Source organism: Molothrus ater, chromosome 9, assembly GCF_012460135.2.
Source record: "Molothrus ater isolate BHLD 08-10-18 breed brown headed cowbird chromosome 9, BPBGC_Mater_1.1, whole genome shotgun sequence".
NCBI lineage: Eukaryota > Metazoa > Chordata > Aves > Passeriformes > Icteridae > Molothrus > Molothrus ater.
The window spans coordinates 21,986,554-22,012,842 of record NC_050486.2 but is presented as its reverse complement, the minus strand read 5'-3'; the positions used below and the strand labels follow the sequence as shown (position 1 = coordinate 22,012,842).

General features: G+C 40.8%; 1 protein-coding gene across 1 annotated transcript in view; it reads right to left on the bottom strand.

Moving 5' to 3' along the window:
- The window catches only part of MAST2 (microtubule associated serine/threonine kinase 2), a 187,598-nt gene that overhangs the window by 85,523 nt on the left and 75,786 nt on the right, over positions 1-26,289 (bottom strand). The window contains 1 exon segment of the mRNA XM_054515725.1: positions 20,833-20,864. Coding sequence (XP_054371700.1) covers positions 20,833-20,864 — 32 coding nt within the window.

Here is a 26,289-nt window from a genome sequence, read left to right as displayed (position 1 = left end):
CAATAACACACTCACACAAATAGGTTACAAGATGAGTTTTCTATTTTATTTAACTCATAATAACATTAACATCTCTTTGTGAATTCCAGGCCCTGAGTTATTCCAAGCCTGAAGAAACCTCTTCCTTTACAACATTCTCTCACTCGCCTTTCAGGATATTTCGTCTCCATCAATCTTCTTAATGCACCTTCCCTTCTTTATGCCCAACTTGTCCTCTGAAAAGACCACCTGCAGGACATTTCAGCAGCTCCTGTGATGATGGAGTATTTCTCTGTCAACCAAATGTACAGTTTCCAGAGCCCTCCTAATGACACTGCATCCACTGGACAGTTATAAATAGTCAGTGTCAACGACTTTCCCTATTTCTCATCTTTACCATTACCAATGCAGGACATTAATTAAGCCTGACATTAAATGAGAATGCAATTAGGCAAACAGTCCACATGAAACCCATTGCTTTCTGGACTTTTTTATAGCAGCTACATTTATCATTAAATAAATTTCCTTGGTATAAGATCATCATCTTTTAAATAAAATCTGTCATTTTAGAAGTAAGCTGAACTCCCTGAAAAGTCTGAAGCAGTACCAAGCAGATCAATGAGGTAATTTTGAAAAAGAATATCCCAAAGATCAAAACTCCTGTGACTGACTACATTTTAAGTTGACTATGTATCAGGAAAAGTTTCCACAAAGTACTGATTATATTTTTAAACACTTAAACCAGGATGAACCATGAAATAGTGCAGTAGTTTTCAAATTAAGATGAATTTCACAAGTTACACTGTGGTAAAGGAAAACTTATAATGGAAACCAGTTGAAATGCCATTGGGAAAAACATACCTCTTGCTAATTACACCATCACTTGCATGCTTACATTATACTAAGCTTCACATAAAAACATGATACTTGGGGACATAACTTTTTTAAACTGTCATTAGACTGAAATACACAAATTATTCACTAGAAATAACCAGAAATTAAAACCATTTTGCTAGCAAAGCCAAATTCTTTGGAGAAGTCACAAAATAAGTAAGTAGATACACTCCATCTCTATAAAGAGCATATTGACTGATTTTAAACTTTAAATTGTATGCCCAACGAGCCCAGAAAATTATTCCATTATAAGTAAGCATAAGTTAACACAGGTGAAGATACCTACTCTGTGTCACTGTACACTGAAAAGCGTGCAAGGTGTAAAAACCCCAGCAGAAAACTGGTCTTGCAATAGAGGGAAAGGAAAAAGTTCTTCATTTATGCTTTAAAAAACAAAAAGGATGGTTCCTTTAAAAAAAAATTACATGGGAGATGTGTGTTGAGCTATTTGGGGCATCATTATTATTTGAACAGTGACCTAAGCAAGTGAAGAACAGACTGTCTTTGAGCCGCCTGCAATCGCGAGACTCCTAAGCAACAGTCTGACAGAAAACACTAGATTGGATGTATCTTCAAGCTTCACTTTTCTATCGTTTACTAAGTTACAAAACCACAGATTTCTCCCTTTTGGGGCAGAAATCACCAAGCCACCATCCAAGATCTAAAGAGCCATAGTCTTTTACTACAGTGGTTCCCAAGGATTTCAGCTGCTGCCTTTGTATAAAAGGGCTCCCAAAGACATATCTGTATGAGATTCAACAAACAGCGGTGGCCAAAGGTTTTGGGGGTGAAAAACAACTAAACTTCCTCTGATGTGTATTTCCTATGCAGGGAACAGCCTAGTGATTGCACTAGTTAATGATTCAAAGGATCAGAAACATTCACTGAAGCAGCTATCGGGCACTGCACCTGCATGGAAGCTGCCAGCTCCTCATGTAACTTTAATTGGGCACAGTTACTGAACTAACAGGGGTTGCCATCCTAGAGGACAGCCTGAAATGCTATCTAATGCACTACAATATCACTGCACAGTTAAGCACAAGTAACTGCTCTGATTTCAGTCTAAAACAACTCATAAAATTGTACTCACTCAGATATAGAGGACGCCAACTACAGCTCCATCGTCACAACCTTTTAAGTGAAGACACTACTAAATAAGTGATAAGTGAGCAGTGCTAAAATACCAAGTTAATTGTGTCCCAACTCCTATGGATATTTAATAAATATTCCTTCTCTGTATTTTTATTTACAAAAATATCACTTATTTGTATGTTCATGTTCCATGCAACACTATCCTTCCCAAGTAACACTAGTAAGATGTCCAGCTACTCCAATATAACATAAGCTTAACATAATTTCAAACTCACAGACTTGACAATTGGGTTCAGATGCCATGGAAAGGTCAATTATCCTCTTTAAATAAGTTACTGGATCTTGCATTCTTTCCCTAGCCCAGCCTTCTTCATGTGTGATTCAAATGTCAGTTGTCCAATTTAATCAAATGTAACCTCCATATGTGATTCAAATGCCATAAAAATTGAGAAATGTTATTTGAAAAACAACAATACTGAATATCAGATCTGAAAATGTCACTTCCTGTTTACACAGAAGTCTTCTAACGCTTTATCCAAAATGTAGTTAAGGACATTCAGTAGCACTTGTAAAAAACACAACATCACAGAGTGCTGCTGTAGCCCAAACATCTTCCTCCAAAGGTTCTTCCTCCTCTTCACCAGCCAAAATTTATCCAAAGGAAAAATACAGACTGAACCTCCTCTTGCCACCATAGCATTTCCTCATCTTTGTCATGTATTATTTATCCCAAAGCACTTAAAACTTCCTTTTTAACCTGCAATACAGTCTTAATGAATTCACTGTGCAACTGGATTTGCAAACAGGAAGACAATCTCTTCTCCTGCCACTCCAGCCTGCAGCAGCCTCTCCATGATGAAGTACAGCACTTCAGCTCTTTGCAGTTTTTCCACCTCTGACTCCCTGTACTTGAGTAACACCACCAGGCTACTGCTAATTCCTGTAACATGAGGTTTGTACATATCCCAAAGAGCTGTAACACACAGTCCTTGACAGACAGGATCCATAACCACTCCAACAAAACTATGCCAGCAAAGCAGATTTGAAAAAGCAGGTGTTATCCTCCCCCCCATTTAACAGAGAAGCTACAGTGCAGAGCCTAAAGGAGAAATTGGGGTAAGAGCAGCAGCAAAAGTGGCTGGCAGACTTTGTGTCTTCATAGGGAGTGAGGACTGAAGAAGAAAGGATGGCTAAAACTAAACCAAGACAACAGGCAAGTCATTAAGGTAAAATGAACAAAGCAAACAACAAAGGGAGGGAACTGAGCTGTATTTCAGTGAGTGAATTAGAGGGCTTTGAGTTACTCAGCTCTCAATTACCAGCTCACAAAAGCAAAAAGGGTTCCCCTCATCTGTGCAGGACCACAGACCCCCAGCACATCCCAGGGCAGCAGCCCGTGCCAAGGATCACCATGGTGCCCCCAGGCTCAGGGCACACGTGGTGAGCAGCGAGCAGGGAGAGCTGTCACCTGTTTCACAGTGTATTACCCTGAAGACCAAATCAAGCCTGAACTCCAAAACAAGCCCTGGCATCTGATTTGTTTCTCAGTCTAATTCAGGTTGTTTGCTCCAACCCAAATCTCCGGTGCAGGACGTTCCACTCCACAGCTCGTTTCCTCTTTCCCTGGTTAACACACTTAGGCTCAGCTGAAATGTTAAGGATATTGTAAAGCCCTTGCATTTACCATGGTTTTTCTGAGACAAAAAGCTTATTTTGTAGGATGTTGGCTAAGAAGAATTATTCTGGGAGCAAGGGGAATGCTAATGTAATGAACAGACGAAGAGGATGAATTTTACATTTTCAAGCATAAATTCTTAATGAAGTTAGAGCATGGGATAAGAATAGACTTTACAAAATAAGCATGGTACAAAAGAGACATGAGAAATCAAAACCATGCTTGGGAAACATCAGGGGTGCTAGTAGACACACACACACACAAAAAAAAGGAGAAAAAGTTAATCTAGTTTTAAGGGCAGAATTACATCCTTATTTGGACATGCATTTTTAAGATAAATTGGCCCCTATTTTAGCCATTCCTCTGGAATATTATGAATCTTCACAGCAAAAGCTTAGCTTTTAGTCTTAAAGTCTGGGAAAACTGTGATAAGGTATCATCAACTGTTAGACAAACAAACTACTCCAGGTTGTGAGCCTCAGAAAAATATATTACATACAAACAGATCCAACATAAGAACAAGCCTGGACCACAGATTTCTAAATAACTACAACTCTAAATAACAATACAGTTCTAAATAACTATACCACTCTATCAACTGTTCTACTGTAATTCTGAGAAACCCACAAAGGTGGTTCATTACAAAATGAAGGTTTCCTAAAATATACATATTATTTAGAAGGTCTTGAATGAAGACATTTATTTTATACATGACTTTGATGTGTCTACCTATATATAAGTGGAGACATAAGTGTTAGAACACAGAAGCAGATTTAATAAATTAAGATAAATTGACTCAAACTGAATTCTCAGCTTTGAAATAAAGTACAGAATGGACAGATATGGAACTCGTAATGATTTCTGCAGTCTCCAGAGAAACATTCATAAATACTAAACCCAAAATTTATCCATTTGCAATGCTGTATCTTACTACACTCTACTGTAACATTAAAAATGGCACAAATAAATCTAAATAATACAGCTAGAAACAAAAATATATAACAAAATTGCTTGGTTTTTAAATAAATTACTTTCATAACCCACCTCACCAATGACCTTTTAAGCCATCTCAGATATAAAGCACAAGAGAAAGTGTTAATAAATAGGAATATCCATCTTGTATTCACTTTCTTTTCTTTTCTTTCAAATTTTTATTAGGAGACGTAGCATTATTCAGATTTTATAGATTAAGGAAAGGAAAAAAATATTGAGATTTAAGCACAAATGTATACAATATTAAAAAATAATTTTTAAGAAAACTGTTTTCTGTGCTACGTATTAAAATGCAGCTGGTAAGAAAAGCAAATCCTATTTCCAGCTGGCCACAGTGCTCAGAACCCCGCACAGGCTCCTAAGCAAACACATCAGCGGGCAGAGCACAGGTGAGGTGCGCACACCAAGCCCTCCCTGCAGGGCCAGCACAGCTCCAAAGGCAGGGCACTCACAAGAGCACGACGTAGAGCAGCGAGTGCGGTGTCCTGCGGCCCAGCCTGCAGCTGTCCTTGCTGGGGACACGGAGGGGGAGGCTGCAGAAGCGGCAGGTCCCGGCCCTGGGACCCGTCCCGGCTCCGGGATCCATCCCGGCAGCGGCCGAGGCTGCGCGCTCAGCCGTGGGGCGCAGGCCGGGACACGTCCCCACGGCCTCTCCTCCATGCCAAAGACAAGCGCAGCTCCAATCGACTGCATTTGGCTCAAAGGAACTGCAAGTTCCCTGCGAGGGCAGTGCAGACACTTGTGGCTTTAAAGGAACACTTCTGGTCAATATTTGTGTGTTGATTCGCTCGGAAAACTGGGCGTTTCACGGTTCTGGAATCTTCCAGTCTCTCAGAAGCAGAATGGGCAAGCAGTTGCATTAAATGAAGCGTGGAAGAAAGCTAGTAGGGACCTTTTGTCTTTCAGTGGAAAATTTTGCCCTAAAAATTTGCTGAGAATTATCACTTGACCTGTTCTGCTATTTTAAATTTCTCCTTTGCTCACAAATGCAAGTGAGACTCTCAGGAAAAAAACAAAATTTTAATAAAGAGTACAAAAAATAATATTCACCTTCTCAGGCAAGCTATAACCCAAACATACATTATCACTTCTACTTGTGCAGCATGTCTTTGACGAGAATCAAAAGAATTACTTCCAAAAGCAGCTTTTTTAGTGTTTATATAATAAATGCCCATCTCAGCCCAGAGATGTGACAATGCAATTCTAAGTGCAGCAAGTCTTTCCCAGACGGCTGGATCAATAACATCCCTGCTCTAAAGACCTAAAGGTCTGAAGAAAGGAAAGGACAGGGAGAACAGGAAGGAAACAAAAGCACACAGAGCTCTTTCACCACAGCAAAGATTACGGTTTGAAGATTTTATTTTAGAACATTAATAATTCATAATGACAGTGTAATGTAAACTAGGTTAGAAGATTATGCTCTCAAGTACCACACAAGGGATTGAATGACAGAATAATAACAAGTAGCCAAAGTAGCAAAATTTCAGGAGATAAATGAGGGGAAGAGAGAACTTAGAGCACTAAAAGAAGCATATTTGAGATGAACGAACAAAAACAGGAATAGAGAGATACTGGAAAAAAGGGGAGCACAGATGCAGCCTGTAGAAAAGAGAGCATGAGTGGGTCCATTTACAGCAGAAGCAGCTCTGCAGGCTCTCTGGCATGGTAGTTATGAATATTCAAACAAGAGCATAAATTTGAGACAAAAGTTCACCATAGCTCAGGATAAGGAAACATAGCTGAAATGGGATGCCATTTCAAAAACTGGTGAAAATTTACCCTGAGATTCTCTTTCCTTCTTTACATACTAAACCATCCTTAAGCTTTCAGGTTAATATTGATCTACTAAATGGTTTATCTAACTAAATAAAATCTGTAACACATGTCTTCAAAAAGCAATTTTTTAAAGAAACACATTGGAAAGGAACTTTCTGCTCATGGGCAGGAACAGTCCTGGGCTGACACACACAGCTCTGTAAAATAACCTCTGATTCCCCCCAGCTCCAGGCCACGAGGGTGACGCCAACTACTCACTGTTAGGACATCTCTACTATCAGTGCTTCAGCACAGGACATTAACAGGCCTCTTTGCACATTCACTGATTTTCCAAATTAAAACTAAAAATAGCACCTGGTTGCCTCATAGTCCAATTAAAAACAAATCTTGGAAAATGCATGGCACTGTCTATCAACAATAATAAACACATGACTGTCGGGTTAAGAATTTTATTTCTTTCTCAGAACTATTCCCTTGCCAGGAATCTTTCAGTGCTCTGGTTGTTTCTGTATCTGTATTCAAGATCAAAAAGTCTTTGAAGGAGAGACTACTTGGAAGGAGCACACCACTGTCGTTTGAGGAACTCTCTGTTATTTGAGGATAAGGACAGAAAAAGAAAGGCTTCAGTATTTACTACAGTCTCTTAAGAACCTTCTGAGCTCTTCGTTCCTCCCTAGAAGTTGCTGACTTATCCCAACCATCCCAAACTCTGAACAGTGCAGGGGTAGTAAATGAGTCAGCTCATACACAGGTGCACCAGCAGATCACAGCCTTCAAACGTGATTATATAGAAAAAGCAGTTATGAACCATAACCTTGTACTGTTTATAGGTGAAATGGCCAACAAACAGTAAAGCTCTCCAACTCCTAAAGTCACAAGTACAAGCTCCCCTCTGGGAGCCTCCAATTTCCCAGGTCAAACCACCAGGTTATGATTTACAATTGGTCCCATGGAGGGCAGCCAAATGGTGAGCCTGGAAGGAGACAAGAATTCACACCTCGGGCTCCAAACCCCAGGGTTTAACTCTTCTGCTACTGCAGCTCCAGGCAGGATGCAGGGATTTTTGCATTTACATAATGCCTTCACATGAAAAAATTATACCATGCAGGCCACCATGCCTCAATATTGCCAACCATATTAAACAAACAGTTTCCTGTCAGCCCAAGACACACAAGAAGTTATCTGAGCCTGTCACATTTCAAGTATCAACAGTGTGTCCCTCCCATGTAGTTTCTTAGATGGGAAAAATGATTCCCAAGAATAATAACCAGTATAAAGGAAAAGGAATAAGGAGAAAAATTTCCATTAAAAAAGAAATTAAATCTGGGAAACTCATACATTCAATGTGAGATGTAGATTAGAATTCAGTTGCCAAAAGCTTACCTACTCAAAATTCATCATTTCACATTATGCATAATGATATATCCACAAAGTTGTTCTGTTTCTCATTATTCTTGAATTGCTGCTCTACACTGTTTCCAAAAGTGACATTATGCCATCTTGCAGTCAACTCTGACCAATTATTTAGCACATTTGAGAAAGCAGAACCTGTACCAAATCAAGCACTAAACCAGGAGGATAACACTTACTGTAAAACCAGAACAATTTCCAAATGTCATTCAAACTGAGCATAGGCCTCTTCATTAATCCTACTGCATTTGTCAAATAGGAAATTCTAACTAAAAAAAAAAATAAATTTAAAACCTGTATGATATCAAGTGACTTTACACTAAGCAAAATTTAGGCAAAGATAGGAAACCATCAACAACTTTTGATAAGCCTTGAGGTATTTTAAAATAAGAACAAAGAAACTTATCAAGTCTGAATTTTGAAATGTTTTTGATCTTCCTTAAAAATAAGGAACTTCTGTTTACATCTACGGCCCTGATGTAAAATATATGCAGTCTTCAAAACCCAAACTTCAGGTGATCTGGGGATGTGTGTGCCAAGAATACATCCTTGTGCTATGGGAGGGATTTCTGCACCTGCCTGAAGCAGCAGGACTGGAGTTAACAAGGCTCTCATCGAGACACACCAGCAATCCTCACACACAAGATAAAGAGCCATGGTCTAACAGGAGATCCATTCCAAGAAGGTGGTTATCCCCATCCCCACCCTTTGGGAAGGGTTTTCTGACCAGCACCCTGCAAACCTGGAAAGCCCACTGGATTCACTGCAATGGAGCAGACTTGCCCAGGACACTGCCCACCCAACCTCACTCATACACCCAAACAAGCCCTAGCTCTAAATATAGGTCTCCCCTCATCCACTGCAACAGCTTGTACAAAAAAGGCTTTAAGTAAAGGCAGGCAGCCCTCCAGGACATTTGCTGAATGCCTATGTATAATATATTCTTGTTACTTACCACAGTTATTGATGAAAGGCTTGTTTCCTAGAATAGCCTTTTTATGTAAATAAATTAATATATTCTTAAATTATATCACAGATGTCCATAAAATCCTAATTATATAAAACTCATAACATTGTAATTACACACTGATCAAGTAATTATGTAGTGTGCTTAAAGACTATTTTGGAGCAACATTAGGTTTCCCATTTTGTTTTACTTAAATAAGACAGCAAGGGTCTGGTCACCATCACATCCACAAATGGTGACCAGATTTTGTACAGGCTAGGAAAAAATTCTATTAAACTATTCTGAAAAGCTATAAAAAAATTAATAGCTATTTCCAATAGACTTCATTAAAGCTAGAATTTCCAAGGGAAAACATTCCTATAAAAATAACCTCCACCATACATCCCTATAAGAACATGTTCCACAACTGGCATGAATTCATGAAATTGAAATAGCACAAGAAAATGCCCCTGGAACGACCCAGCTGAAGCCAACTCTTCCCTTGGTTTGTTAGGAAATTGAAGCAAATTTCCACTGAGACTTCACCTCAGCTGCAGCACTCAGAGATGCCAGAAAAACAGCACCTGGACACTTTCATCCTTTTTACCACAAATAAATTAAACTGTTTCTAGAATTACTGAAAATGTCTTATATCTTACTGAGGGTGTTACACAGAATGTAACATTTTCTGGAATGGGGGTAATTGCACTCTCCTTTAATCTCATGGTTCATCACTTCCAACTAAGAACAATCAATTCATGACATCTCTTAAGCAACCTGAGAGCAAAAAATGCTGTAAATTCATATTTTGATTAAATTAAAGGACAAATATGGGTGCACAAAGATTTGCCAGCTCATAAAGAGGACCAGCTGTGAAACATGGCCTCATTTTCTTCTTCAGTAATTTGACTTTCCTGTTACCCCCAGAAGAGTGCAAGCCAGATCCCAAAGACAAAAGTCAGAACTTGTTTCATTCTGGACATAATTCTCTTTTCTTCCTAAAGATGCATGACCTTAATTCCAGCCCAAATTTCCATCAACTATAGCAGTCTTATTCCACCTGTTATCAATTTGGTTTTATTGTAATCAGACCATATTTCCTTTTACTCTTTCGCAAGGTTTACATTATTTTCATTTATTCAAAGGTTACGTATAAAATATTTTCAATCTTAATTAGATTAATTCTTTCAGAAGCCATGAACTTCCATGCCATCTGTCTTGACATCAAATGCACCAACAGTTGTTCATCTGTCAACATAAAATTATCAATGGCACCACAAAATATAAGGAAGAAGGGGAAATCTGTGCAGATTCTTGCAAATGCAATATACCAAAGGTAAAAAGTGAGGAAGATTTAAAGTGAAGGCACAGGTTTTTCTTGTTACATTTTCCAGCAGTTCCCTGCATAGCCATGGAAATGAATCACTGCCTGGCTAACCTGAGGTGCTAAGCTGAGCAGATCAATGACAGTGGGAACTTGCCAAGGTGAACCTTTGCTCTAAGCAAGCAGGAATGGCTATCACTGGCACTGTAACCAAGTAAACAAAACTACAACAAAGATAGACAGGATACAACAGGATCAAGACCTGCACAGGTGAAAGCAACAATGACAAAAATAAAAACTTATTATAGTCGACCTAAGCTCTCACACAGAACCATGTATCTGTGAATCATCAACCATTCAGTATTTAAAGAGCAGACGGCTGGAAGGTCCCCATATGTGAAAAACATTATTATCAAGGAGTCCATAGCAACAGTGGAATAAAGCTTGCTATTAAGACTTTTATATGAACTGTTCTGAAAGAGTAAATTATTCACTGACCCATGTCAGAACTCTGAAAATTGAAGGTTTCTCAGAAGAAGAAAAAGCAGTAAGTACCAAAAAGGTTTTTGAAAATAATCAATAAGCATCAGATCTCATCCCCAAAAAGAACAGTTCTCAGCTGACTTTAACAATAATCTAATCTTGATATTTAATTGCCACTTACCAGTCTGTTAATTAGCCCCAAGGCTAAACAGCATTTAATCGAGTTTAATCACCCTTGTTTAAAGGAACATTACCCAATACCAGCCTTTAAATAATAAAAATTCATTTAAAATTAGATTGATGGCCATGACATTGAAATGCTAGGAGACTGTTCTGTAGTTGCTGCCCTTCACTTCCCCCAAATGCTGCCAAAGTGAGCACCTTATTAAGAATTGTCACCAAGTGCTGCCCAACGTGCGGGGAAAGCAGCAGACGCTGGGCAAGCCTCTCCCTATGGCCATGCACAGTGAGGACAGACACATGCAACGTCCCTTTCCTCTGCTGACAACCTGATTTCCACTCAACAGAAGTCGTATACATTACTCTGCATTAGAGGGGCAGAAGCCTAAAATAGTTCAACTTCACATTTTCTGGTTAGTCCTACCAGAGCTGGCCAGCAAGACCAACCTCCCTCTGAAATAACATCTAGATCCAGGGGCTATTGCATTACCACCTGATGAGTAACTGAAATTTGACCAGCCACATCCACCCTGCAGCATGTGAACTTCAAAACCAGCCCTCTGGTGCTGCTTTGGCTCAAGTTTTAAGTAGGTACCACTGAGCTCCAGTTTCATAACCGCACATGCAAAGATCTCCAGCGTGTGAGCCTTTGCCTGGGACTTTCCCCCTGAGAGCTGGTGACATTTCCCCTGAGTGAAGAAGCTGAAGGTTTCCACTGGGGTGGCTGTGCTTGTCCCAATCCTGAAGGGAAAATATATCAGTTGAGCTGTTAAGTGCCTAATATAAACTGAGCTGGTTTGGGCTATTTTTGCTTTAGAAACTCTCGTATCCTTTACTCAAGCCTGCTAACAGGCTTGATTCTACTCCTTATCCTTTGTGTACCCTGTGTTTGGAGACTTCAGCCTGCCAGCCTCTGTAAGAAAGCAGAGTGGATTTCCAGGGAATAGAAGAGGGTGCAGTATTTAGCACAGACCCATTACTTAGACAGGGGTTTTTAAGGACCCCACTTTAGGCTGCTTTGCTTTTAAATTGGTTTTCTGACACCAGACATGCCTGTAAGGGCTCCTCTGCTGCACAGTACAAGGTGCACAAGGTACCACCAGGAACAGGCATGCACACACCACCAGACAGGTTTCCATTCCTAAATCCAATTTATCTTTTTCCCTACATAGGGCCTACATGCAAACTACAAAAACTTTGTCCCAAAACACAACATGAACTTGAATACTAAAAGGCTGGAAGTAAGCTGTGAGTAGGAAGCTGTTTCCTTCTGTTAGGTGTTATTCTCTTGAACTGTAAAGCTGTTAAGTTCATAGATGGTCATGCCAACACCGAACTGTTAAAAATTCCTAATTGATACCTCTCCTTACCTCCACTGAAAAGGATGGCTGTAGCACGGACTAGATGGATTGCTCTGGGCTTGTGAGTTCAGGTAAAATACTAGAGGAGAAGTGACAAGTGCACAGTCAGCACTAAATGGGAATTTAAGATGCTGCAGACCTGGAGCAGATGTAGGAGAGAACATGTGCTGATGAACATCATTTCCTCGGCAGTGGGAGAACAAAGGAGAGGAGATTCTGACAAGGTACCACAGTAGAAAAAAAAAAAAATCAGGGTCAATATTACATCTTCTGTTTCAATAAAGAAAAAAGATAATTTCAAAATACAAGTTATATCTTCTAAACAAATGCAATAAACTAAGTGGTCAAAAGTAATTTTTTTCCATTATCACCCAAACCAAAATGTATTTTTCAGTCAATTTAATATCTATTCAATGTTATTTTTCCACTACAAAAATCCTCCAATCTGGAATTATCCAAATACTTTCTTGCAGTGATTTCCAGGCTTTCTGGAATACACACTATTGTCAATCTCTAATATAAAGTGCTTAATTGAGAAAAATGAACAAATTAATAATGGCACCATCAGCAAACAGAGACCATTTCTATCACTGCCTTCACAATTTGAGAGCCATGGTTCCATGCCACAGCTGTGGCAATAACCAAAACACACAACTGTGAAAATATGAATGACACAAACCATTAACTAGAAAACAACATTTAGCAGTGGCAGTTGTTTTAGAGCAACAACTAATTAAGCCTGAAAGCAGCACTGCAAAATGGCTTTATTCTAATTTCAGCAGTGGGGAAACTGAGGCATGAAGAGGTTTAGTGACATGTCCACAGCACATCCACGGTAGCATCAGGATTGCAGCTGAGGGTGCTGATGCCCAGCTCTGTGCTCAGCTCTGTGAACTATCCTGCTTTTGCAGGCTCAGCAGCCAAGGCACATTTGTATTCACACAGGGCACAGAAAAGGTCTCAAAGTAGCTGCTTTTCAAAAAGCTGCAAACAGACTTGTACATAAACACAGAGCAGAGATTCTAACACCTACTTTAGTGAACTATACACGATGAGATGTCCTTCACTAGAAATAAAGTAAAAGTTAACTTACAATTATTGGTATTACACAGTGTGCTTATGTGTTAGAATACAAATTAGTGCCAGTGGATTTATACCTCAGATTTTGATTTTTGACTGAGGGCTGAAAACAGTTTCTATTTACCATATTTAAACACAAAAGTGAGCAAAATGGAAATTTGAGGCATGCTTCAGTTTTGTTTAGAATTCAGATATTTTACACTTAGGGTCCTGAAGTCAAGCACGTTAGTCCATGCTCCTAGCTTTAAATTTCCTGGTGAATCCAAATACTTATCAGTAATGCAACGTTTATATACTGGAAATCCTCCCCACCAGCAATCTCTGCTTAAACAGCTGATGAGCTTTAGAGTCTGCAGACAGAAAAGGTTAAGCCTGCCTCTTACCCTGCTCCTCCCTCCACTGACTACACCATAGATTCTTTTCACCTCCTCTACTTAAGAACACAGTATTAAACATACAATTTCCTTAATTTTACCTAATAGAAATAATAAATATAATTATGATCATAAATAGCAGTTTCCATTAGTAGATTTCAAAGCACTTATAAAGGAAAAGCATTTAAAAAGGAAATGCTTGTTAAAATTCCATTTGTAGAAATACAAGTGGCAATGTGGCAATGTAGCTAAGACTTCTTGCTTCAAATCTAGAAGTTTTCAAAAGCATTCGTAATTCTAGAAGACAGCAAAGGTAACAAAGGTTTCTGAAGATTTTAGCACTGTGACAGCTTTCTGACAGATTATTAAAAGTGCTTTTTAAATCTGAAGAATGATCAAACTAGAAAGACAGAGTTACAAACATTTAGTCTGACTACACTAATGCTTGGGACAAAATTTAACCCCAATATATCCCAGTTAAAAACATTGAAACATTGCTTTTTTTGGCTATACTTCATGGTCAATACTCCACAAAAGTAAAATGCTACAGCTTCTAAAATGAAATTCCATGTACAGCCAAATAAGCACGACAGATAGAGAAAGTTCTAACAAATCAAAGCAATGTCAATTGGCCACAGAAAATTCTGGCCGGTTTTTCCTCTTCATAGCTTCCATTTGAAATGATTAAGTGCAATTTCTTTTTCACAACAGTCCTTACTGGATCCGCAGAGATGGGGCTCCGAGCCTCTGTTTCCTCCGCTTCATCATTGTGCTGATACACTGATATGCCTCTTCCCAGCGTAAGAGGCTTAGGGCTGGGGAGGAGAGGCCACTGTTATCACTCCAACGCAGAGCACAGAACAATCAGTGCAATTCCGAGCTCTTCATACACCCCCCGTGTCACAGACACCTCGGGAGTTCAGTAATGGTCCAGATTAATCACACAGCTCATGTCAAAAACCTAATTCTTTATAAAAAAAAAAAAATTCAGATTAAAAAAATCTTCTGCGAGGCTATTCCCAGCATCCGGCGAAAGGAAGCGGAGCCCAGCAGAAGGAAAGGAAGGAGCCCAGGGCACAGAGGGGCCATCTGACCTGTCACAGCGCCAGCAGCGCGGTCCTGCCGCGCTCCGGCCGAGCCGCCGCACATCACCCGACTGATTCACCAACCCCGGGGCTGCCAGGAGCAGCGGCAGCTTTCCCAGCAAACCCAAGGAGAGGCACGGCACAGTGCAAGGATCCTGGCAGGGGTCTCGGAGCAGCCCGGACAGCCGCAGGGCGATGGGGCAGAGCAGCGCTCGCACCCGATGCCCGGCAGAGCCCTCAGCGGGCGCGGCAGCAGCTGCGCCCGGCCCGCGGGACACGCGAACCAGCCCCGGTCCGAAATCAATCCCTGAACGACAGCAGCTTCAAACAGCCTCCCGAAACCCCCAAGCTGTGCCCCACACAGAGACTTTATGGATTCCAGCACCGGGAACAGGGCAACAGCGCTCGCAGCAGCCCGGGGAGCGCAGGGGAGGAAGGGGAACCACCTTCACCAGGAAGAAATGTTCCCTTTACACTTCTGCTCGCAAACAGCGAGTTCAATCAGCTCAAAATCAACTCTGTGCTATTAACAAAACTGCCCCCAAATGATGTCCAACATTTTTTTAAATGTGTATTCGTAAGAATGTTACTTTCCTCAAAAAAGTTTCCATAGATACATGTTTGATAGGTTTTAGAGTGCTAAAGGCTGTATTTAGGCTGCCTTTCACAAATACTCATCAACCAAGTCAAATTCCAGGTGCCAACTCTGATCTTCAGACCTTCCCACGATTCTGATCGCAGCCCCACACGACAAAACCGCAATCTCTCAATAGTTAGGAAAACAGAGTGCCAGGCTGAGGAGGAAGGGCCAGGGTGGCTGTTCCTTACACAGCCAAAGCCCCTGCCCCCACACTGTGCCTCTGGAGTCAGATAGCACAGCAAGCAACAAAAAGTACAAATTTGGTATGCTACAAATAATTCTATTGTACTTATTAAATGAGAGCCTGGATTAAGTAGTGGAAACTTGACAATAAAAACTGCACAAAACACTTTTTCCACTTTTAAATCCTTGATGAAAACCTCCATAAATTCTTTGTCTCTGAGATTACAGTCTATACATAATACTAAAATACTCCTGATTCGCCAAATCGCTTCTTTTAAAGAAACAATGCTTTCAAATAATTTTTAAAATCTAATACAGGAATAGCAGCAGTGCCGTGGAGCTCCACAAGAATAATTCAGCATGTTCCACCTCCAGAACCAGCCCCATGGATCAGCTTAAGAGCAGCAGGTTATTTTTGACCTACTGCTTGTGAGCTGCTTCTACGTGCTCAGAGAAGGATGGGGTGGTCAGAAGAGTGCACCTCTTTCTCTCCCCATCTATATAAAGCACCACAAGCAGAATGCACAGACTGCAGGCATTATTTCTTACTTTATTTCCACATCCAAATCAGAACAGAGTGCAAAAACAGCAAAATCCCCTACTCCCTTTCAGAACCATTTTTCATCCACTTCCTGCACTTTGGCTTTCCCACTCCTGGGACAGTGGCACTCGCTCCTGGCAGGGAAACGGCATCGATCCATCACCAGCAGAAACACTCACCCACCAAGAGGAGCAGAAACTGAATTATATACTCCATTTCTCTGCAGACACAGAGCAAATTCCCACAGCACCTGAGCATGGCAGCACGAAGACGTAAACCACTAAAAGCCAGAAATTCTCTTTCCTGCCATCAAACTTCTTATTGTTTCCAAGGTCTAAACATTCAAAAAAAAATACAAGCAGTTCAGCACATCTCCCCAAAAAAATTCCTTGGTGTGTTTGTGTGTAATTTTACTGTCAAGAAGCTGGGGGCAAGTTTAACAAATTATGATGCAGACTTGTTTAATGAAATCCCCTCAGAAATGTCTAGGGCAGCAGAAACTAAGAATCTTCAGAGGTTTAAAGTAAAATGGTAATGCAGAGAAGGAGGGAGAGAATGAGAGAAAACAAGTCCCACAGGGGTCATAAGCTGCCTTAAAAAGTGATTAGAAGGAATAAAGACCACCATAAAAGGCAAGCACACGTCTTCAACAAACACTTTTATGTTGCTTACCATATTTCAGAGATAGACATAAAAACTTCAGGTAAATACTACTCTTTACCAGCACCAATCACCATCAAAACAACAATGTGTAATACTTGGTTCATATAAATGTGTATTTTTACTGGATATATTCTGGACTAAAACTATTTTTTCACGTTTCTTATGCCTCCAGTTTCTTTTTCCATTTGTATACAGCCTTTTAAAGTATATTTCGTACAGATGGTTGATAGCAGGAAATAATTTAACAAAAAAAACCAGCTGAAGTTAGAAACTGGTTTAGCAAATTTAGTTTGCTGAGGAAATTACTCTTTTCAAATTTGGATATAATATGGGAAAGCTGTGTTTTCTTTTTAGAAAGTTTTACATTTAGCACAAAAATTACAGCAACCCACACCATGAACCCTGCCTTAGAAACCATGAGGATTTAAAATACAAACCCACATTTTTCATTAAAAAGCCTGAACAGCTCAATAAAGTTCATGCTATAAAGAACTGAATTTTTAAATTAATTTATTATTATTGGGGTACTGAACAAGAAATGAGATGGCTCAAGGGCAGCCCCAACTGGATTTAGTGACGACTGCTCAGCCAAGGAGACAAGCAGGAGCAATAGTGAGCTCCAGGCTGGTGCTGGGCATCCTGCAGCCAGGAGGAAATGCAGTTTGCAGCCTGATCCTCTGGGTGCTGAACTGCTCTCAGACACATGAACACACAGAGGTGCTTCACCATGGGATGCTCCTGCTGCAAAGTCCCCACCTTTGTCCCTTCAAGTCTGGAACGTCTCTGCTGTGATTCACGTGCAGGTGCACATCAAAACCATGTGAAAGCTGCAGCCAACAATACAAAACCCAATCTCTACAGAGAACAGAACAGGATAATGGCTGAAAATAATTAAACCACTTTGACTAATAGGCTGGAGATCAAAGTTTGAGTCTATCACTCCACATCCACTATTTGAAACTAAAGAAAATATTCATGAATGGTAATTATTTCTTTTGTGAACAAAGCATGGGGAAAAACATAACCAATACATTTATATGCATAATTCATTAAAGGAAAACTTTGAACTCTGATTATTGAACCACACCAGAGACAAAGTATAACTACTTATTCCTGTTCTCTAACTATTCAGTCTCTTAGCAGCCTACAACTCAGCTGAATATCATCTCCTTTAGTGCATTAAACATAACCCCCCATAGAAACACAAACACTTTAAGCACATTAACAACAAAATGGTATCTAAATTATCAGGCATTTCTCTTAATGTCACCCTGCATACAATTCCCCCGTCTGTTTTACATGTCTGCTTGCTGTGTGCTGATTATTTCAAACTCAGGATTGCAAGACACCCAAGTGCAAAGCCATCCTCTACAGTGTGCCTGTGTTTCCTTCTGCTAATATGGAAACAGTCATCAACACTCATCAACAGACTTCACAGGCTCCATCCCACCATTCATTCTCTTCAGCTCCCACCCAAGAGTTTCTTTAGGTGGCAAAAGTTCTCATGTTCTCCTGACAAAAACAGTGAGACATGTAACTCCACTCCTTTTCCTTAGCACAAATAAGCACAGCAGCTCTTGTTGTCCCTGATTATAATCAGTTCCTGCAATAAAACAGAGATTACTCATACTGACTCAGGAAATATGAAATATTGAGGGTCACATAAAGAAAAAGTTAGAAGCATTTTCAGGAACAGCTCATCCTTTTTCATTCAGCAATGACAAATACCCAAGCTGATCCACAGGCTAAAACCTTTGTAACTCAACAATCCAGCAAAGCAATCACCAAACCAGTCAGCAGTAGCAGATTTTTTACAGAAGTGCACCCCAACCTCCAGACTAGCGCACAAAAAAATGCTGAGTGGCTGATTTTTGTATATAATTCAATTGCTACTCAACTGCTACAAAGGCTGGAGGTTGTGAAGAAAATTCATGCACCTCTTGAGAGTTTCTGGCTCCAAGCCAGGTACTTCATCCTCCTGTCCATTCCTGCTTCTGCTTCTGTCAGTGATCAAAAGTCAGTGACTGACAGTCAATGAATCAGGACATGGCTACACCCATACCTATCCCTGCTCATCAGCCACAGCACAACAGCAGCTTTTCAGAATAAATTTTATTTTCAGAATTTATTTTTGAATCTGCGGTTCACAATTAAGTTGATTCTAGCAGAAAAAAAGCCTCCAGAAGAACTGAAAACTGCCTTCAGTTGAAATGCCATTATTTTTGACAAAATGGTTGAACAAATTTATGCATAGTATATCTTTACCTTATATTACATGCATATATTATAATTATTCCCTTGATGTAAATTTCTCAAGTTTCTAATTCAAAAACAAAGAGGATTTTTTTAAAATCAAGTAAGCACTCTGATATTGGCATATGCAAAATCAAGCAGATCAACTCCACAAGAACCTTTTCAGTGAGCCTGTACATTTCATAGTATATCATCAACACAGGTCTATATCAGTCACAATGCACCACTGACTTCATGAACAGTTAAAACTTCTCAAACCACAAGACATCATATGGTTCTGGACCACACTTGGTACTTGACTTGATAGAGAATCTGTAATTCCAGAAACTACAATCAAATAATCAGCTAGACAACACAGGCAAATAAGACATTTCAATTCTTCATAGATCTTTAGTCTCACTAATAGCTGCAACCTTGTGCTTAAAATTTATGGCCTGGATCTTCTTGACACAGGTTGCTAAATTACTTCACATAGTGACAGCTTAAAAGGCACTCACTTGTGGAAGAAAACTAAAGTGAAGTAATGAAAATTGCAGGAGTTAAGTAATACAGAAATAAAATATTCAGTCATTTGGTTTAGTTACCAGTAACTAAAACATTACACATCTGAAGCACTTCATTTGTACATGTATCTCAGATAGCTCAAATGAAAATACATGACTAGTCTTGTGTCATACCCACCTCCATGCTGGCATGAGCTGGAATATCTCTGGCATCCTCAATTTCAATTCCAAAACTTTTGTGCAAAAATTACATTCAACAAAAAACTTGCTGGTAACTCACTGCTCCACTATTTGATCAAAGAACTTTCATAATCTTCAAATGATGAGCACCACCTGTCTTAGAAATCTCTCAAATCTTGTTAAGCCAGCCTTTGAGGCATACTGGTTAAAAAAAAACCCAAAACCAGTCAGTGCTTCATGTTCTTTAAATAAGTCCCTGACTGGTTTATCATTGTCATATGAACTAAACAAAAAGGTCTGGTCATGCCCCACTTTTAAAAAAAGACCTTTTGATCCTCTGCATTGTTCAGCCCTGAATCACAAGCTCTACACAGCATTTTCCAAACACTGTTTCTTATACAAAGGGGATAGCTTACACTGAAAGACTGAAAATCATTTCTCATTAGAACCAGAAACCTGAGGAAGAAAGGTTATAAGCTTTTGTGAGCTTCATGTCTGTAGTCCACAAGCTTTGGGAAACAATTTTAAATCATAATGCAATAGCAGGCAGTACAAAAGCTTTCTCTTTTATATAATGCAATCAATAATGCAATTTCTTCCACCATAAATCTGTAACCATAGCAGAAGCTAAGCTCTTATAATACCATTGAAACACCAAGTTAGTTCGCTGAAATTCTTTAAGCATCATAATGCATTAAAAAAAAATTTGCTGTTTGTTTAAATGACAGTTTTAAAAGCCTACTTTTCCTGACATGCACTACTTTATTGAGACACCTCCATCAGGCTGCCTGCTCCACAAACACCTGACCTGTGTGGCCCAGGAGCTGTGTGCTTAGACTTCTGTCAACAGACTGTTTGGAGAGCAGCGATCAGAGTTGTCCATATCACATAAATAATCAGCAGCTCCTCTGGAGTCCCTTCAGCCACATCAGAGTGGCAGCACTCAACACTGCAGCTACTTTGGTATCAGGAGCAGCTCAGGCTGGTAATTAGAAGAAAGCTTACACTACCACTGCTTTTCCTGCTACACTTAAGGAAATGAATAGAGGCTTCAGTCTCACAGAAATCCAAGCTAGCTCTTTCCAAGCCCACGACAGATTCTTGAAAATGTTGAACAGAGAAAACAGAGCATCTGCCCATCTAAATTACTTCCACAACTGAACAGCTATGTATGTTCAAAACAAACCAAGGGATGAATAAGGAATACTTATACTTACAAGCTTCCTCTTCTGGGGAGACTGAGCTCTTTCTGGAAAAAAAAAATTAAAACCTTGAGTTAATTTTACTTTTTATTATATATGACTGATTTATTTATCAATAAATGACTGAGGTGAATGAATAAAGAGCTGGCCATTTCCCAGCGCATGCTCAGTGCGGAACTGCACAGGTCTGCTGCTGCACATTCACAATGCACAGTCTGGGGTATGAAGGTTGCTCATTTTGCCTAAACAATCATTGCCTTTGGAGTTAAAAATCATAAGTACTCAACAGAGCAAACATAACTTTGAAATTCAAGCCTGAGCACAGATAAGGCAGTAATTAATTCTGTCCTACATACCTCATCAGCATCAGACCGAACCACTTCCAGAAGTGTGGAACGTGGTGTGCCTGCAGCTGCTGCAGTATGGTCTCACACTCTCACCAAAAGGAAGAATTAATGCCATAAAGTGCATTTGGGGGGGTGATTTGGGTTTTTTTTTTAAACATACACATTAGTTGTGTAATGTATTATCATAAAAAATTCGAGGCCAAACACAATTTCCACTTAGCAGCATTTTGCATTTCAGCAGCACAAGCAAAGGCAGCCGGTGGATTTTTCCGTTTTTATTGCAGACGAGAGCCCGGGGGCATCCCCAGGCGGGGGCATTGCCGGACACGGCGCATCCCCTGGCACTGCCCATCCCCGGCACTGTCCCACCCCACGGGCACTGTCCCCAACCCGGGCACTGCCCATCCCCTGGCACTGCCCATCCCCGGCACTGTCCCACCCCACGGGCACTGTCCCCAACCCGGGCACTGTCCCACCCCACGGGCACTGTCCCACCCCCCGGCACTGTCCATCCCCGGCACTGTCCCACCCCACGGGCACTGTCCCCAACCCGGGCACTGCCCATCCCCGGCACTGTCCCACCCCACGGGCACTGTCCCCAACCCGGGCACTGTCCCACCCCACGGGCACTGTCCCCAACCCGGGCACTGTCCCACCCCCCGGCACTGTCCCACCCCACGGGCACTGTCCCCAACCCGAGCACTGTCCCCACCCCGGCACTGTCCCACCCCACGGGCACTGTCCCCAACCCGGGCACTGTCCCACCCCACGGGCACTGTCCCACCCCCCGGCACTGTCCCCAACCCGGGCACTGTCCCACCCCACGGGCACTGTCCCCAACCCGAGCACTGTCCCCACCCCGGCACTGTCCCAAACCCGAGCACTGTCCCACCCCACGGGCACTGTCCCTCCCCACGGGCACTGTCTCCCCCCCGGCACTGTCCATCCCCGGCACTGTCCCACCCCACGGGCACTGTCCCACCCCACGGGCACTGTCCCTCCCCCCGGCACTGTCCCCAACCCGAGCACTGTCCCCACCCCGGCACTGTCCCCTGTCCGCAGTCCCCGGCCCCGCCCGGCTGCGGGGGCTGCGCTCCCGCCGGACACCGCCAGGTGGCAGCCGCGGCCGCCGGCCCGGCTCCCGATTCTGGGGGTTTTCTCCTTAAAACATCGGCACGGGCCGTACTCATCCCCGGCCGCTTCGCTTCGGCTGAGCCCAGCAAGCACCGGCACAGCCAATACCAGCTGGATGTCAGGGTACTGATCAACGGGATGTGGTTTTTATCCCTTCTCTAAGAAAAAAAAATCAGTGTTTTCACTGAATATTGAAAAAAAAAAATCAATAGGAAAAAAAAAAGTCAAATCCATAACACTGGTAAGGTAATCTCTTTTCCATCTTTAGCCACAGTGTTTGTGCTGACTGACATGACTAACAATGCTATTGACAGGCACTGACTGGTCTGATCAGCAGCACATTGGATTCGGCTTCAAGATTTTCAAAGATACCAAAAAGTTACAGCCACTTATAACAAATAATAAATAAATAAATAAATAATTCTTACATGCCATTATTCTTTTCAAGTATTAGTTCACCATAATTTGAAATTTCATTACAGTTTAACAGTGCCGAGCAAATTCCATGTGTGAATTATCTCAAGGCTGACAGCTTACAGCATGGAGAAATAAATTCCTGTCGTCAGACAAACTTGTCAAGATCTAATCAAAACACTTCAAGTGCGTAAGATAATAAATCATTAGCATCTATAACAGGTTGTGTGGTTTATATTCTAAAAAAGGTATTTCTTCCACTCTCATTTGTTAGAAAGAATTAGTTTCCAGCTGTGAAACCTATGTAGCAAGGACAGCTTTTGCTACTGCAAATGAAAAACAAAAAACAGATAAGATATAGGTATTATATGTTATCCTGCTTCTTTGGACAGTGTGTTACTTAGACATGCATATATGTCTCTTTCACCATATGAGCAGCTGTATTTAATTTATGCTTTTCAAAGAAGATGGCACCTCTTGGCAGAAGGCACTTTTTCTATTCAAATGACATATTTCTGTTGATTCCAACACAGTAAGCCCCAGAAAGGTTTAGAATGAATGTATAAAACTCTGGAATTTCATAGTACTGGATGAAAAAGCAAAACAGTGAACTTTAAATCTAACTACCTTCAAGCTTTTGAACTTCTAGGGTTCCTTTTTACAAGCTTTGCTCTAGTCATTAGAGCTGAAAAGTCATTTAAAGAGGGAACACTCCCTTGCAGCAGCACAGCTCTGGTAATGGTGACTTGTAATTACCAGACACACATCACAAGAAACATGGCCCAGGAACAGGAATGGACAAATCCTTTCCTTTACAGAACTCTTGCTTTACTCAAACAATATGACCTTTAATACTTCCTATAATGTAAGAAATTCAGGATAAAATCCATGCAAGGTAAGGAGGAGGACTGCCTGGGGCTTTGTTCCTGAAAACATCCCCTGGAAACTGAGTTTCCAAATAAGGAAGGAACAAAGTCCTGGCAGATGACATCTCAATGCAATTGAAATATTATCCTATCCATGCAGGAATTGTCTTCATTCTGCACCACCGCCTTGACAAACACAGTGCAGCTGTGGAATCAATAGGCAGCAGTTCACATTTAATACCACTGTGGTCTTGACGACAAAGAGCACAATCAAAACAATCAATTTTTATACCTGTTGTTCCACTATGCCTCAGTTCATGTTAGTCTTAAAATCCCCTTCACAAACCCTAACAGCCACACAGCCCACCCCGTCCTGGCCTCTGCAGCACCTGCCCTGGCCTCTGGAGAAATGACAATGCACTCTCCCAGCTCTCTGCCCTTCTTTGCCTCTCCAGAGCTGGTAACAGCCCCCATAATCCCCCAAAACAGGCCATGAACAGTGGGGCCGAGGCAAAAGCACCAGAGCTGGACATTACACAACCACAAGCAATGTAATCATGAGATTTGCTCTCTCAAATCACCAGGGAGTTTGTGTGTGAAGAAGTTACATCCCAGAGAGAAAACTCCTGGAGATGGAAAGGAGGGAGCAGACTGCAGACAACTGCTGAATTATTTCCTATTTGAGGATGCCCACTGCCAGGAGAACACTGCAGATCTCCAGGGGAACAAGGGGACAATGAAAATGCCTCCCAGAGATGGGAATACACTCACAGGGTTGAGACTCAGCTGGGTCTTAAGACAGCTCAACACTTCAATGTGTGCAATGGGACCAACAGAGTTTGTATCTTATAATGACAGGGTGGTTTCAAACATATGGAGCAGCACTACAAAAGCAGTGATTCAATAATTACGAAAAATGTAAGTCCAACAGCATTCCACAAGCACCCTATAAAGGTTAAAGTCTACTCAGAATCATATATAGTATCATTTATAGTAGTTATTAAATGTTTTAGTTAGTAAATTATGAGGTAGGTGGTATGATTTAACTGGTTTCCACCCACACCACAAAGGAGTTTGGCATTACATGTCCATATATCCTGAAAAAATAAATCACATTTTAAGAGGTGAGATAACTAATAAAAGAGTGCTGAGCTGTGACTCCTTGGTCTGAAACACTATTTAAAGGGTGCAGCTGTAATCCTTTCAATATGCTAGTTTATCCTGAAGGACATTTTTCATTAAAGACCACCCTTCTGATGAGAACAACACAGGAACCTACAAGATTCCAAACTGCCCCTCCCAACAGCACATCTGCCTCCCTGAGCACTTGTGCTGCCAGTAGCTATATTTATATTACCATTATTACTCCAGCCAGCTCCATGCCACCTGCTCTCTAGGTCAACAATATAACCCTCAAAACAAAGGCTTACATTTATATTTGATTTATATGAAGTGCTAAATAGCATAAGAACACTATAAAATATTGGTGCACATTATTCACAAAGAACTTTCAGAAGTGGAAATAAAGAACTACTTTCACAGATCCTAAAAAATAAGGAGTGTATTAAATCTTGCAGTACCCAAATGACAAGAACAGACTGTTCTGAAAGTTAATTTTTTGTACCAGTTCCACATTTCAGGGCATAATTATTAAACATGCAACTTGATCTCTACAAGACAAAAGAAGCAGCAGATTTTCAGATGAGCAGTTAAAAAGGAACCTTGGGAAAGAAATTCAGCATCGCAGAATTTATAAAAGCTGATTCAAATGTCTGCCTTCAAAAGAGTTCCTTATATTTCCTTTTATCTTAAGTTCATCACCTCAATCATGAGGCTATAAAATCAGTTGGACGCCATATCATGCTACAGAAGAGGTTTCACAATAAGACTCAATCCTCATTTTATAGGCAGCAAGGAGGCTAAAGAGAAAAAATAGCAGTCATTTGAAAGATCATTTTTGTTTGTAAAACACATTGTTTAGTACATAAATACTGAAAAATTTATTCAGTTGTGGTTTTTTTATATATACAGAAACTGCATCTGAAAACTGGAATGTTTCAAGCAGCAGGAAGAATGCTGGCTTTTTGCATAGGTGTGTGCACACAACATGGAGAGGAAATAAAGTCTGGAAATCTGTTTGTTCACTGACCTACAATACAGCCCACATCATTCCAGCAGATCCGTTATGTTATAAAAGTGTGAAAAAACAGGAACCCATCACTCAAATTTGTCACTTTCTCTCAGTCTTGTAATTTGTCCTTGAATATGTATCTGCACATATGGCACAGACCCACAGGCAAAGTTGGATGCTGGAGCCTGCACTGATGGCAGCTTAAATGGAGTCCTTGCAAATTAAAATGAGAACCATCGCCACACAGGATGTTCCATATTTTTGCCAGAGCAGACAGCATGATTCCTGAGATTGCTTTTGACCTTGGCTCCCTTGCAAGGTACTCACTATCATACCAGTTGGGACAATAGACAAATATTTTTACAGCTATAAGAGTAAATACATTTCAGTTAATAAGTTAATATTTCACAGATGATGAAATTCCACTGACAGTCAGTGACCTGGTACCATGCACTCTTGTTTTAATTTTTTTCCTTTGCTGACTATGTTTGCTTTAGGGTATACTACCAACCAGCAGGGGATTAATTAAATCTCCCTCTATACATAACCATTTGCATTACAGAAATGATATAATGAGGGT